The sequence below is a fragment of the Conger conger genome, chromosome 4, assembly GCF_963514075.1.
Source record: "Conger conger chromosome 4, fConCon1.1, whole genome shotgun sequence".
NCBI classification, from domain to species: domain Eukaryota; kingdom Metazoa; phylum Chordata; class Actinopteri; order Anguilliformes; family Congridae; genus Conger; species Conger conger.
Genome location: NC_083763.1, coordinates 21,388,501 through 21,403,406, shown reverse-complemented (window position 1 = coordinate 21,403,406; position 14,906 = coordinate 21,388,501). Strand labels below are relative to the sequence as shown.

The 14,906-nt window shown below is 45.3% G+C and overlaps 1 protein-coding gene across 1 annotated transcript in view; it reads right to left on the bottom strand.

The window, feature by feature from the left end:
- hmcn1 (hemicentin 1) overlaps positions 1–14,906 on the bottom strand; it is a 96,855-nt gene that overhangs the window by 40,639 nt on the left and 41,310 nt on the right. The window contains exons 19-37 of the mRNA XM_061237250.1: positions 14,469–14,613; positions 13,133–13,245; positions 11,037–11,196; positions 10,102–10,273; positions 8,963–9,090; positions 7,113–7,385; positions 6,923–7,018; positions 6,459–6,653; positions 6,246–6,376; positions 5,758–5,905; positions 5,508–5,634; positions 5,028–5,182; positions 4,661–4,939; positions 4,197–4,478; positions 2,931–3,039; positions 2,392–2,561; positions 1,245–1,399; positions 619–742; positions 342–443 (exon numbers count right to left, since the gene is read on the bottom strand). Of these exons, the coding sequence (XP_061093234.1) occupies positions 342–443; positions 619–742; positions 1,245–1,399; positions 2,392–2,561; positions 2,931–3,039; positions 4,197–4,478; positions 4,661–4,939; positions 5,028–5,182; positions 5,508–5,634; positions 5,758–5,905; positions 6,246–6,376; positions 6,459–6,653; positions 6,923–7,018; positions 7,113–7,385; positions 8,963–9,090; positions 10,102–10,273; positions 11,037–11,196; positions 13,133–13,245; positions 14,469–14,613 (3,064 nt within the window). The remainder of the gene's footprint in view (positions 1–341; positions 444–618; positions 743–1,244; positions 1,400–2,391; positions 2,562–2,930; positions 3,040–4,196; positions 4,479–4,660; positions 4,940–5,027; positions 5,183–5,507; positions 5,635–5,757; positions 5,906–6,245; positions 6,377–6,458; positions 6,654–6,922; positions 7,019–7,112; positions 7,386–8,962; positions 9,091–10,101; positions 10,274–11,036; positions 11,197–13,132; positions 13,246–14,468; positions 14,614–14,906) is intronic.

Below are 14,906 nucleotides of genomic sequence, written 5' to 3'. Positions count from 1 at the left end.
CGGTAAAGATGTAAAACACCCTTGTATCAGCGTCATTTTGTAAGTTTCGATAAACCTGCATCAGATTAGTCCACGGCTGCACTGGCAAGTATTTTTTTCACAAATAGAGTGCAGGTGCAAAAAATATTTGCCTCTTGTAAAAAATATTCACCTAATATAAAACCTGGAAAAACATCTGGTTTAAAAAAAACTGAAACTGCATGGGGCCACTAAAAAAGAAATACCTCTGCATATTTGTGATGGAAATCTGACTGTGAACATGCATGCCTTCCTGAGTCAAACTAACAGTGATTCATAAATGTGGCACTAACACAGGTGTTAAACTGCTGCAGTTACTGTACCTGGCAGGGGATTCCCAGAAGCTTTGCACTTGAGCTGAATTGGGTAGCCAGCAAGGACGGTTTCATTTAGGGTCTCTCCGCTGTACTGGATACTGGGAGGCTCTAAGGATCCAGAAGTAGGTTAGCCAATGATACACTCAGCACAGACGTGTATACATCACAAACAAGCACACAGTACAGTAGTTCATCTGATAGGCCCTTTCCATGGCATGAGCAAAGATTCCAGAAGAACTACATCTTCCCCTTTGGCTCATGCGGGAGTGCCCATATCTCATACCATGGACGTTGAGGCGGATGTGCTGCTGAGCCTCCCCCGCTGCGTTTGTGGCCACGCAGGTGTACCTCCCAGCATCCTCCAGGGCAGCCTTAACGATCTTCAGCACCCGGCTTGCTGACTCCAGCTGGAAACACAGAAAAAGAGGTGGGTGATGGAGCTGAGTTGGGCAGAAGGAGGTGATGAATGTCTGGGACAGCCCAGATAGCAACTGAGAGATGGCCCAAAACTGGCCCACACCTGCCACTTCAACTGACCCACATACCGGTGTAGGATGACGGCGATGAACCTGTCTGAATCTGACTGCATGAACACAGCCACAACTCAACATTGACAAGACCATGTCTCAGGAGTGATTTGTATTTAGGCCACATTTGGCCCAGAATCCAAATGCCCCGATAAACCTTAAATGTGGCTGGTTACAGCTGAGCGACTTCTGGCCCAAAATTGAACTTCACATTTTGTTGGATGCATTTGGGCTACTTTTGGCCCACATGATACAAGTGACCCTTAAGTGCCTAAACCCAACCATATTTGGTTCAGATCAATCTGCTATCTGGGAGGGCTATAGGGCAGTAGGCTAGGACAAGACAGTGGAGTGTGGTGGAGAGCTGGGGCTGGAACGTTACCTTCAGGTGCCCCTGGGCGGTGCTGACTGGACGGCCGTCCTTCAGCCAGGTAATGGAGGGCGCAGGAATACCACTCGCCACACACTGCAGGCTGATGGACTTGTGGAGGACCACCGAACGCTCAGAGTTACCAGTGGAGCGTATTGAAGGAGGGACTACATCACAGAGATAGAGACAACACTTTAATACCCCCTTGCAGAGTCAAAACTCGAGGCTGACACAGGATAGTGAACATGGGTTTGACCCAATTTTGACCCGTTCACACCACACTATGGTCACGAATATGTACCTGGCCCTCACCGCTCACATAAGACCTGGGTCCACAAGTTGACTTTTGTACATGTTCTATTTTTGAAGCTCAGTAGCCAGCTGGGTAGTGGATATAGTGAATGTAGTTTGCCATTATGTTGGCTTAACCCAGCATGTTAACTACTGAATCGATAGCTTAAATGTGAAAACTTTAAGTAATGTATTACTTGTTTTTTAATATTCACCATTGCATATTTATCTGTGACAACTGAGCTATCCTCTTCTAGCTGAAAATTAGCACACAGTTTAGTAATAATATGGATTTACATGAATACGGTTCCATCATTTAGATAAAAGTTTCGGACATTGTTTCTCCATGAGGGTATTTGTAAGACTTGGGCCAGTAAAACATTTGAGGGTCGGTCAGCTAATCATGCGGCGTAGAGCTACAGTACTTTCATGCAGAAGCCGAGCCGTGTCAATTGCAATTGTTGACCCTTTCACACCGAAGGTAAACACGGGTTTCACTCAGGTTGTTGCATCAGTGTGAAAGGAGTATAAGAAAGAAATAAACACTTATTGTGCATTACTGTGTGTCCTATCCATGAATAGGAGTCCATTGCTAATTCTGAGATGTGGTTGTGCTTCTTAGCACAAGATAGCAGAAACTGCAGACAATGCAATAGAGAATTACAATAATTCATTTTTAAGTATACACTTTCTGAAAAATGTACACCACTTACCTAAAACTAAACCCTTCCAGAGGAAAGCATTTAAGGGAAAACAGGGTCACCATTACTGTAAATCAAATAACTCAGTATGAAACATCAAATGACAGTATGAAACATCAATGATGCGGTCTGAAGAAGATTTGTAAAGAGCGGTCACTCCTGGTTACCATGAACAGCCACACTGAACTTCCTTTCATGGTCGCCGGCCTCATTGGTGGCCACGCACTGAAACTGTGCTGTGTCGGAGACCTGGGCACGAGAGATGATCAGCTTCCTCCCATTGGCTGAGATTCTCACCCCATCTGAAGGGCTGATTGGCTGACCGTTCTTCAGCCAGCTGCAGGACACAGAACATGGAATACTCAGGGACAGAGAGAGAACTGTATAAGGAACAATGTCTTCAGGGGCACTACGAAGCTTCAAGTTCTGGTATGTGGTGTGACTGCCTTTAGACTATTCATTCAGGACCATTCCCTTTAAAAGGTTCCTTGGATTATCCCATATATAATTTTTTTGTGAGCCAGTAAACAATTAAATACAAAGGCTTCATAAAACCAAAAGTTCAGTTTCCAATAAAAATAAGATGGGCAGATAATGGTCTAGCTCTTCAGTCTGTGAAGTAAGTCACTCCTCTAATGAGAGAAAATTAGATACCTGATGGGGGAAAGGATGAGAGTGACTGTGCTGGTCAAAAGGGAACACTCACGTGAGAAGGGGCACTGGCGTCCCTGTAGCATGACACTCAAGTTCCAGGGGGCTATTGAGGATGACAGTCGTGTCTGTGGTTTCATCTCCCCCCTCCACAGTAGGTGGTACTGGAAGAAGACAAACTCACATTGAAAAACAGTGTCTTCTTGAGCTGAACTCCAGTAATGAGAGTAGTGTGCATGATATCCACTTAACGTCTGCAAGTAACAATGTTCGCCAGACTGTTCTTACCCTTTTGACCCCAGATTCATTTTAGACGAGCCTCCTGCATTCCTGGGATTTTCCTTCTAAGATCTACATCTATGCCTTACTCAAGTAACATACTGCCCCTGCAAAAACAATTAACTTTTCACTCTGCTCAGCTTGAGTATGTCAAAAAAAGATTCACTGTGTAAAGTCTTGTGAAATAGATAAGACAGCACAGCTTGATCTCATGCAAAGGAAAGCATCAGCAGCTAATGTTCTGTGTGAGAAAATGCTTTACGTTTCTGTCATTTTTATCTTAAAAGGTGTTGATAAAGATATAAATTTGACACCTGGATAACTCAAAATGGTGTCTAGCAAGGAGACTGGAGCCCAGTGTGGGAGGAAGAGTGTATTGGTATGCAGGCAGAACACCCTCTGTCCCCTACAGGATTTAAAAATCTGGGCTCCATGGAATTGCTGGGGTCAGGGGCTAAAATGTAAAAGGCAACTAAAAATGAGTTATGGCTTTCATTTCCAGTCATATAAGATATTCCATGGGGCCCAGTACCCAGACACATGTTATCTCATTAGAGGTTCAAAACATTCTCTGCCATTTCATGCTCAACTAGCGTGCAAACAGGAAATACGCCGGACTGCAAGCCAAAGAGCTCCCTTATGAATTGATCGATCACTCTGGTGGACAAATACATTGAAATAAACTAAACAAACATGCTGTGTTTGTACTAACTGCTGTAATCTATGCACTTACAGATAATCACTTCCTGGCCCTTTCTTCAACCACTTTAATCTTTGTTGCAAGAAACTGACATCATGCTTGCTGAATATATGGCACCTACGCTTTATGTTGAAGCTTTACGTTAAGACAAAATGTGTTTTAACTAAACAGACAGTCTGAACATTTTTGGAATTGAGAAATAACAAACTGACTTTACTGAGAGTAAAAGCAGAGAAACAGATCAACGGTATACTGCCTGCACAAACAGTCAAGGAGATTTAAGAGAGGACACTCGTCAAGTGAGAGGATTCATCAGAGAAGTCGATGCTGAGGAGCCGTTACCTAGGACTCTAACGTCATACTTGATCTCCTTCTCTCCGGCAATGCTGGTTGCCACGCACACGTATCTCCCCGAGTCTGACACAGCAGCGTTGAGAATCTCTATCTTCCTCCCTCCCAGGAGGACCTTCACGCTGTCACTGCTCTTTACCGGGACCCCATCCTTCAGCCAGGTCAGTGCTGGAGGAGGGTGACCCCCTGCCTCACACTCCAGGGTCAGGGGCTTGCTGACCACCACCTTCCTCTCCGTCGGATTGTCAAGACCCCCGTCTATAGAGGGGGGGACTGAGAAAGCATAGGGACAGGCTCAGGCTCAATACAAAATGGTTCATACATTTCACATTAAAATGAGTATTGGAATGTTTTATGGTGAAAGCAGAATGTCAAAGCTGGCTTTCATCCTTGCAATGTCTGCACCGTAATGCAAAAAAAATGATTTCACTAGACTAATGTAACAATTTTTTTACCGTAAACATCCAGCTCATACAGCTTCTCAGCGGTACCGGCCATGCTGGTGACGCGACAGGTGTACTGGCCGGCGTCGGACTCTTGGGCCAGGGGAATCTTGAGGAACTGGCCCCGGTCCACGTAGAGGGCCTGCCGATTGGAGATGATCACCTGGCCGTTCTTGTACCATGTGATAGCGGGGAAGGGCACGCCACGGGCCTCGCACTCCAGAGTCACCGGGTTGTCAAGCAGAGCGGTCGCTTCAGTGGTGACATTACCCCCCTTGATGCTGGGGGGCACTGGAAGGAGATGCAGAGTCTCTGGTTACCCACTTTAACGTTTCCCTTTTGGGCTGAAATCCCCCACGGAAGCCTCACCTGCACTCACCGTGCACGCTCAGACTGAAGTCCTTGGATAGTTTTCCCGCTGCGTTGGTGACGCTGCACTGGTATCGTGCCTGGTCCCCCAGACGGGCACTCTTTATTCTCAGCACCTGGCCTTTGTTCATCAACTCCAGGTTGGGATCGCCCAGGAACACTGGTCTAGTAAAGGCAAACATTTACATAACGAGACCATAGAATTACAAGGTTCTGACATTTATTACTAAAATGTAAAGGTTGCTCGTTCACTTTGGTACCTTTGAAGCTCAATATCTCAAAACCACTCAGAATACAGATATAACCTTATAATTCCAAGGTCACGATAACATGTTCAGTTTCACCATGAATAGAATGTAATTAATTTTAGTTACTGAGAGCTTTGTGATGTAGGATTAATACATGACAAAGAATTATCAAGGTTTTGTTTGACATCTGCACCGCAAATGGTTGAGGGCATCTGTTGGAGTAGAGTGAAGCAGACACTCACTTCCTGTCTTTGTACCACTGAATGGTGGGGAAGGGCACTCCTTTGACTTTGCACTCCAAACTGACCTCCTGGTTGAGAATGGCAGAAACATCACGGGGAGTGTTGGCACTGATAATACTGGGTGGAACTGTGAATAGAATTGAGCATTTCCCCATTAATACCAGGAGTGTCACTGCACACAGGCTGAACAGCTGTTTTCCGCATGCAAGCCAACCCCCACAGCCACGAAGGGCGCGCTCCACAGTCTCACCCAGTACGTCCAGGTGGAAGTCCCTCTCTGTGCTGCCTGCAATGTTGATGGCCTTGCAGCTGTAGTGACCGGCGTCAGCTGTGGCTGTTCTAAGGAGCTTGAGAGTTTTCCCACCTTGCAGGATCTGAACAGAGCTGCTAGGGACAACCTGCAGTGGGAAAAAGTTATTTCCCAGAGTGCTCTTGGACCTGTTTTTCATAAATACTGCCATTATGTGATCAATGATGCTATACCTCTTTTCAAATAAGCCAATTAATTGAGCCTTTTTTGTTCAGTGAAAAGCTCTAATGAGTATGTGTACTATGTTAATTTGTCACTCCTCCACTAATCAAGCTTTTATGTCTGATATTTTTTCCTCAAGTCATTTTACACAGTGACCCTGAATCATATAGCTATGCAGGAAATATGAGTAGCAATAGGATATCTCAAAAAGGAGCCGCCCTGCAGTAACAATATCACAGTTTATAAATGTGAGCAGTCACACTTACAGGCACTCCTTCTTTGTACCATGTGATGACAGGGGTGGGACTTCCTGTGACCTCACATACCAGTGTGGTCGGCTGGCTCAACACGACAGACACGTTAGCTGGAGTGTGGCTGTCAGGCACGTCCGGAGGCACTACACAGACAGAGGGGGTCAAAAACCAGGCGCACAACAGCTGACCGAAACCAGACTTGTCACACCCTGCGTGAGCCCTCACCGTTGACCTTCAGCTGGTACTTCTTCTCGGTGGTCCCAGCATCGTTGACCGCCACACAGACATACTCGCCATTATCCAGCGGAGACACGGAGGACAGGATGAGGAGGGTGCCGTCTTCCAGGATGGACACGCCTGGCTCGTTACCGGACAGCTCCTGACCATTCCGTAGCCACTTGATCACCGGCTTTGGGGTTCCTACAGTTCAACAGGAGAGTTCAACTCTGAGCCACTGATCACAAGACTTTGTAAAATACCAGCCTATGCACACTGGCTTAATTACATCCATTCATGCCCACAGCATTTGGTCATCGGCACCTGCACTTTATGTATCGTTGTCATTATCAAACAATGTGCTGTATGTCGTAATAAGCGGAAAAATACTGATTTCAAACTTTCAATCCATACCAGTTACAACAGTCTTAATTTTTTGGGATAAATCTACCATTATAATGCTGCTGTCTTACCTTTAGCATGGCAGGGGAAAGCAATTCGCTGGTTGGCTACTCTTTCTTGCAGTGGGCTATTGAAGGGGGGCTCGGATTCTTCCACAACAGGGGGAACTGGCAGAGTGAGGACACAGTATCAGTGGTTGCTGCTTTTGAACAGGTGATGTTGTGTTTATACACGAGTGGTGAGAGCGTCCCAGGGACACACCTTGGACCTGCACCTGTACGTGAGCCTCGTCGCGCCCAGCCACATTGCTGGCCACGCAGGTGAAGACCCCAGCATCCGACACCCCCACCTCGGCGATAGCCAACGTGCCGTCGGGAAGGGCGCTGTACTGAGAGCCATCCACCAGCAGGGCGCCGCCGTCCTTCAGCCAGGTGACTGTGGGCTCGGGCACCCCCTGAACCACACAGGGCAGGTCAACGGGGTGTCCCACCTGAACCTTCATCACACGAGGGCCAGCCTGGATGCTTGGGGGCACTGAAAAGAAGTCAAAAGAGGGCAGGCACTCAAAAGCCAGAGCCATTTCATCTGGTTCTGTCATTACAAATCCTCCATCTAACCAACCTCTTTGGGTTCACGTTTTTTTTTCTTTTTTTTCCCCAGTTTTGAAAGACCCCTTCTTCTCATTAGCTATCATTGCTGTAACTTCTGCTGCTGATTCAGAAGAGCACAGAAAAGCATGTTCTCGCCTCTGAAGCATGTCAGCCACCCAGATATGAGCTAGAGGAAGACACTTCATGTACAGCTCAAAGGGTGGACAGCAGGTCTCCCATCAATCAGCATCGGTCAGTCATGCACAAAGAGAACCTGTCACCCTGACTGACTGAAACAATCCCTTACCTGGTTAATGCTAGCATTAGCTGTGTGACGCCGCTGGACACTGTTGACACTGACTATGATCTCTCATTATTTTTCTTGTATTTCTATAGATTCTGAGAGTACAACGTGTGAGCATTTGTTTTGTACTTTTGTACTCCCCTGGAAAGCTTGGACATTCTGGAAAGCTTAATCCTTAGCAATACATGTCTGGACAAAAAACACAACTGACACATTTCTTGATTATTATAATTTGAATGATAACTGCAGTCTTCAGACGCTTCTAATTATGTGAAAATATTTAACATATGGTGCCGTCAGAATCTAAGTTATTTCACTCAATTTACTTTTACAGCAGGAAAATTATTACACTTAGCATAACTAGCATGGCTTTAATCATTTCCCTGGTGTCATATATATTTCTACCATGACTCCATATCTCCATACCTCATTCCCACACAACACATAGCAGTGGGGTGTGATGACTTCACCTTTTTTGGCATTTGAAATACATTCTAGACAGCAGTGCGTCACATACTGTAGCGCAAATAAACATATTGCACCAGCTGCTGTTAACAAAAAAGTATTGCATTAAAACTTGCATTAAAATGGCTTTTCCTTTACTGATACTGGAAGTAGCTGCAGTGACCTGGGAATTGAGGGTGTGCCTCAATTTATTAACAAAGATGTTTTCGTTCGGATTTTGCATTGCTGTTGAGTGAAGTGGGTCAATTGAGGTGCCTCTGATTTGGCTGCTTTTGATAAATCGTGAGGAACAGATTTAGTAACTGGTACAGTAGATTTGAGCTGAAAAGGCCCTGACAGGATGGCAGGGATTGTTATTTTTTAAGGACTGCTTGAGATGTGACTGAGGAATGCCACAGTATGTTGAGGGACATAGGGAAAGTGTGCTCTGATGTGTTTGCCAGCACAGTTTCTGATTATTTAGGTTATGCAGGCAAGGTAACGCTGTAGCAGACGGAGGAAACCCAGACTGATTCTTTCAGGTCTGCTGCCTCCCTGTGCATATTGTGCAGTTTTGGTACTTGCCATGCAAATGCTTCATCTTGAAAGTTTGACTGCATTTAGAGACACTTCTATGAAGTTTCAGTGTAAGTATGAAAGTCATAGCTGTTTAGAGGGAAGACAGACATAGCCGGATAAGATAAGACATGAAGGAGGTCATGGAAGTGTGTGTGTGTATGTGTGCATTGGGATGCACCCACATGCACTCTTACCATTGACAGTCAGCCTCACTGCCTGAGTGAAGTTACCCGCGATGTTAGTGGCCACACACAGATACATGCCGCTGTCTGACACCCTGGTCTCCAGGATCTTCATAGAGCCCGTGGGCAGCTGGGAGTGCCTGCAGGGAAAGCCGTGCACACAGTGTTCACAGATCCTGCACCACAATTATATGTCATCCACACATTCAACACTGATCGTAATTGAAAGGAGGAGGTTTTAATTGCGCAGCAATTTTAGCTAAACCACAAGCACTTGCTCCCTAGGGAAGAAATGGGTATGAATTTCAACAAAACGAAAATCACAAAATGCAAGGTTTGAAGTTTTATGCATGCATTTATGTGAGCTTCCACAAATTAATCCATGTTATTTTAATGACTGCAGTTTTTACAGGCTGAAACAGATCGTCGGCCAACATGCCACGCAAAATGGCAAATTGTGCTGCACAAGCACCCTGTCCCAGATCAGAAGCCCTGCTGTTGGTTTTGACAAACTCCTGTGATAATGGGCCTTTTGTGAGGGACCACCTGTAAAAACTCAAAAGCATATATTTCACTGTACAGCATGCTAAATGAAAACTCCATGTCGTCAGCAGATATATGAGTGACCTCAGCCACACTCAATCCTGCTGACCGCATGAGCTCTCCCACCCCACCACGCCTCTCTACCAGCTGCCAGCACTGCCAGAAGCATGGCTACACTGTTTATTTCACTTTACTTTGCAGCTGACAGAGACCCTAGAAGGCCCGGAGAAACCTGACTTCAGCTTAGCTCACCCTACCAAACATATGGACACAATTTAAAGCATAAGTCCAAAATCCACATTTGGGAGACGTAGATGGTGAGATTTATCTTCAGCCAAGTGCAATGGGATAAAAAAATATATATTTCTGGTTTTTCAATGGTTAGCATTTATCTTCAGTAAAGTCCTTAAAGCTTATGGGAATGGGTCAATGAGAGCTGCGTCAATGATGTCACAAGGTGCCTTACTGCTGATTGCACCATCAGATGAGAATAGAACACAGGATGGTTCTACAGCTGTGGACGCCCTGCATGCTGCTGTGTGTCCTGTAGAAGCACCATGCACAAGGAGAGAGAGCGAGAGATGGAGGGATGGATGGGTGGGGCTTGCCTCGGAGAGAAGGGGGAGATGAGCTGTCGTTCTTTGGCCCAGGTGACGAGGGGGGGTGGGACACTCTGGACCTCACACGGAAGGGTGACGTCCTCCCCTGCTGTTACCGACACCTCCACCAGTCTACTTGTGCTGTCCTGACCATCTGGGGTTCCAACCACCCGTGGTCTCACTACAAATACACACACACACACTCATTTAGGTCCTCACAATGGACACAAGCATGGCACAGACAGCACAGTGCTTATTCGCCACTAACATAGCTTATCCTCGACTACTACAAAGTCTGACACAGGCTAATGAGAAACAAATTGATCTTCATAGACTTATAGCAGTCAGGTGTACGTGTAGGATACATGGTGGTAAGGGTAAGAGTCAGGTGTAGGATACATGGTGATGAGGGTAAGAGTCAGAGGTAGGTTAGGAGCTGGTGAGGGTAAGAGTCAGGGGTAGGTTAGAAGGTGGTGAGGGTAAGATTCATGGGTAGGTTGGAAGGTGGTGAGGGTAAGTCAGGTGTACGTTAAATGGTGATGTGGGTAAGTGTCAGGGGTAGAATACATGGTGGTGAGGGTTAGAGTTGGGTAGGTTAGAGGATAGTGAGGGTAAGAGTCAGGGATAGAATAAATGGTAGGGAGGGTAAGAGTCAGGGGTAGGTTAGATGGTGGTGAGGGTAAGAGTCAGGGGTAGGTTAGATGGTGGTGAGGGTAAGAGTCAGGGTTAGGTTAGAAGGTGGTGAGGGTAAGAGTCAGGGGTAGGATACATGGTTAGATGGTGGTGAGGGTTAGAGTCAGGGGTAGGTTAGATGGTGGTGAGGGTAAGAGTCAGGGGTAGGTTAGATGGTGGTGAGGGTTAGAGTCAGGGGTAGGTTAGAAGGTGGTGAGGGTAAGAGAAAGGGCTAGGATACATGGTGGTGAGGGTAATGGTTGGTGCCATACCGTACACAGTGAGCTGGACCTTTCTGGTGCTGTAGCCTGCAGCGTTGGTGGCAGTGCAGACAAACTCGCCAGATTCTCTCCCGCTGGGCGAGGTGATATGCAGACTGCCATCTTCGTTTAGGGTGAAGGACTGGCCACTCAGGTCAAGAAGCTCGCCCCTCTGCAATGAGCAAACACACGCACCCACACAAACACACACAGGGATCATAGGTCTTTCTGTTTTTCTCAAATAACTTAAAAAGACATTTAAACACAAAGCAAAGTGAGTGGGCTGGTTTGTTTGCTCACAGCATAAAAGATCACACCCCTGTATAACTCACTAACTGTAATCAGGTTGAGATGAAGAATGATAAGCAAAAAATTTTGCAAAGTAGCTTCAATGTGCTACACATGATAATGGTGTCATTCACACTTTGTTAGATCTGGAGAAGCAACTTGTTTCATAATGCATATCTTACACATGAAATAAAAACACCATACTGAAGAATAAGGCCTAAGGAATCAGAATTCAGCAGCTGTAGAATTTATTAACAGGTTTGGGTTTAATTTGCCTCAGAAGTCCCATTCATTTTAATAGGATAATTTTTACAAGTCACGGGAACATTTTTGCTCACTGAAACAGAAAAACACATTCCTGCAGTGGCGCACAAATTTACTGCAGCAGATTAAAGCATGTTGCTGGCTTTAGCTCTGCCATTATCATTGTAGCACTCAAAACAGTGACTGTGTTCTCAGACAATGTTCTTGGGCTCTCACGGCATGTCAAAGTCAAGCTTTGGAAAAGTTTTTCACACAGGTCTCCTCTAAAAAAAAGAAAAGTGTGCTTTGTGTGGGTGTGGGACATTTACTATCATGGCATTTAAATTGGACGTGATGACTTCATTGCAGACTGCGTCTCAAATGCTAAATTTACTGCTATTGATTTTGCACACCTGCAAAGATTTTAGTTTTCCTCTCATGCACCAATGGTTTCAAAACACTGAAGCCAAAATTCAGGCCAAGAATATTGCCATGGACACTGACAACAATGCATTTTTTTAACATACAATGGCTGACAGTTCTTGCACAGATACTGTAATAAAAGGTGATAGGTTATTCTGCAATGCTATTAGGTTTTACAGCATACTCTTGTTTTCCAATCTACACTGACCTCTGTTTAACACTAGTCACACAGGCAGTCAGTATTTCTAAGTCTACTGCACATGGCACAATTTCCATAGAAGGTCGCAAATGTAATTTCTTACAGGTATGTACACCACTAATGTCAACATTAGCGCTGACAATTACAGTGAAGAATCAACAACATCCATTCTCTGGGCAGTAATACATTCACAGGGTCTTTCATGTGTAGACAGTGCTCTGTAATTTTGGTTCTCTTCAAGTCATTTTCCAGATCATTTTAGCTTCCAAAAGAAGATCCATTCTCAGAGATCTATGGTAAAATTCAATCTGTTACTGGAAATTATAGAGAGAATGTCCACCCTGAAACTGGGAAGATTTGAGTATTGGATCAATCCAGGCCCAATTGCATCCCAATGATACACACGACCACTCTATCTGGCAATTTTTAATAGCTCTTACACTGAGGAATGTAATGTTGATGGATGTATTTCCTGTAGCACTCTCAAAAAGAAATCGTTAAAAATAATTTCACAGACAAGTTATACCAGATGTAACATAAAAAGTTGAGCAATAGCAGTGACAATAAAGGAATAATCATAGTGTTCAAGTGTATGAATGTGCTGATTTGTGAACAAAAAAAATACGATAAGCTCGACCTCAGTGTTTCATACAGTCTCATAATAGTGTGATATAATGGTGTGGGAACTAGACTGACAGGTCGTACGTTTTATTCACAGCTGGGGCACTGCAGTTGTACCACTTAGTAGTAGGTACTTAAACCAAATTTCTTCGGTAAAAATATCCAGGTGTATACATGGATTTTACTATGCTAAAGTGTCTGCTGAATGTGGTAATGTAAAGGGAATAAATTCCCCCAAAACAGTAACAAAAGAAATAGTAAATGGGAAACTAGCCTAACTAAGACATGGCAGACTAGAACAGATCCACACCATTTGCAGATTCACACTCTTTACCTTGGACCAGGCAATGGCAGGACTGGGCACCCCAGTGGCACGGCAAGGCAGGGAGATGGGCATCCCCTCAATGGTGCTGAAGACCTGCGGACCATGCTGGATACTGGGAGGCACTGGAGGCAAACAGGGTGTGATTACTGTGGGAAGCATCCAACACTCCCACCAACTCTTCTGGAATATTCTACTCAGCAGTCCTCTGCAGGCGCCCAGTGTTATCAGATGGGGAGGGGTAGAGCATATGTAGTTGGAAGAAGGAAAAGACAAGTGACCCACTGAGCCCCCGGTCCTCACCCCCACTGTGCTGCAGATCTCCAACTGAACCTCTGTGGGCCATACATACTATAAAGCGGACAGTACAAATCCACTGGGTGTGCACTGAATACTGATGGAAGCAGGAAATATCATTTGATGGATGCTTCCGGAAACTCACACCATTCCATTTGTCTCTTGTTCTCTCTGGCCTCCAACTCCCCATTTTTCAGAATGCCGACTCCCTGTTTTCCAGAATTGCCTATCCTTTTTGCATCCACCGTGCTGGAATGATTTATTCGATGGTGCCACCGTTGTCTGCTGCAGCCCATGTTCTGCAGGTTAGCGGTCTCAGGTTGGGGTCTGAACGACTGATGCAGCTTTTGGCTGCACACCTCAAGGTATCCCTTCTCTGCCTCCCTGCTCTTGCTATCTGTTTTACTAATAAGTACAATAAGCACAGGGACATCTGTGGAAGCCATTAGCACTGGAAACTTGGATCAACCATTGTGATCCGCCAGGGTTTAAAAAACAATTAGCTTTACACAAGGCTTTACATGGACAATTGTGTTATTTTATGGCCTCAGCAAACAAGCTGGCTGTCAATGCATCTCATTATCCTTGTCGCTAAATGACAGCAGTGTAATGTTGTTTTTGATGTTCCAAGGTCTCTCCATTTTTGCATGCCAGAGCCGATTTGTGCTTATGGATTCAATGGAAAGATAAAGTTTAACTGCCCTGTACTCAACAGTGTGCCACCCAATATGCTGGTTCAAGTTTTGAAAAGTATATCAAACGAGAAATGCAGTTATAAAGTAAGGCAATCCTACTGAGGCTAACTGCAATGGAAGGAAGGAGGAAACAAAGGCCCTTTATATGAAGTCAAATACAGGGAGCAGAGCTTCAGAATGAGCACAGCTGGGAGTTTGGGTATATCAGCAGGTGCTGCTACCCCTTGCTTTCCACCAGAAGCCTAATAATGATTCATGCTCTAGCTCCAGGATGTGGAAGGGCTACTTCGTTTGATCTGTTTGGGGTGGGGCATGAGCGGGGTCCAAACACAGGTGAACATAGGGCTGTCACATACCAAAAACGTTGATGATGGTCGTGCGGTTGCTGGATCCGACTATGTTCTGAGCCAGGCAGGTGTACTCGCCGCCATTCTGCAGCCGCACGCGTTCGATGTGCAGGCTGCCGTCCCGCCGGACTGTGACGTAGGGGCTGGGACTCACCTGGCCAGAGGAACTCCAGTCAGTGCCATTCTATGGCACTCTCATGCACTTTATCAACACAGACCTGACCTTCCACATAGCCAAATGTGAGGTGCAAGAGGTTCATTAGACAAAACTGCTTTACCATGAAACTCATTCTGCACAATACAGAAGTGACAAATTGGCATTATGGCAGAAATGGCAGTAGATTTAATTTGAGAGATAAAGGATAAGATACCAAGCAAAAACTAATTTTTATTAGTTAGTTTAACATAGTTTTTAAAACACATTTCAGGCATAGAAGAATGCAAAAC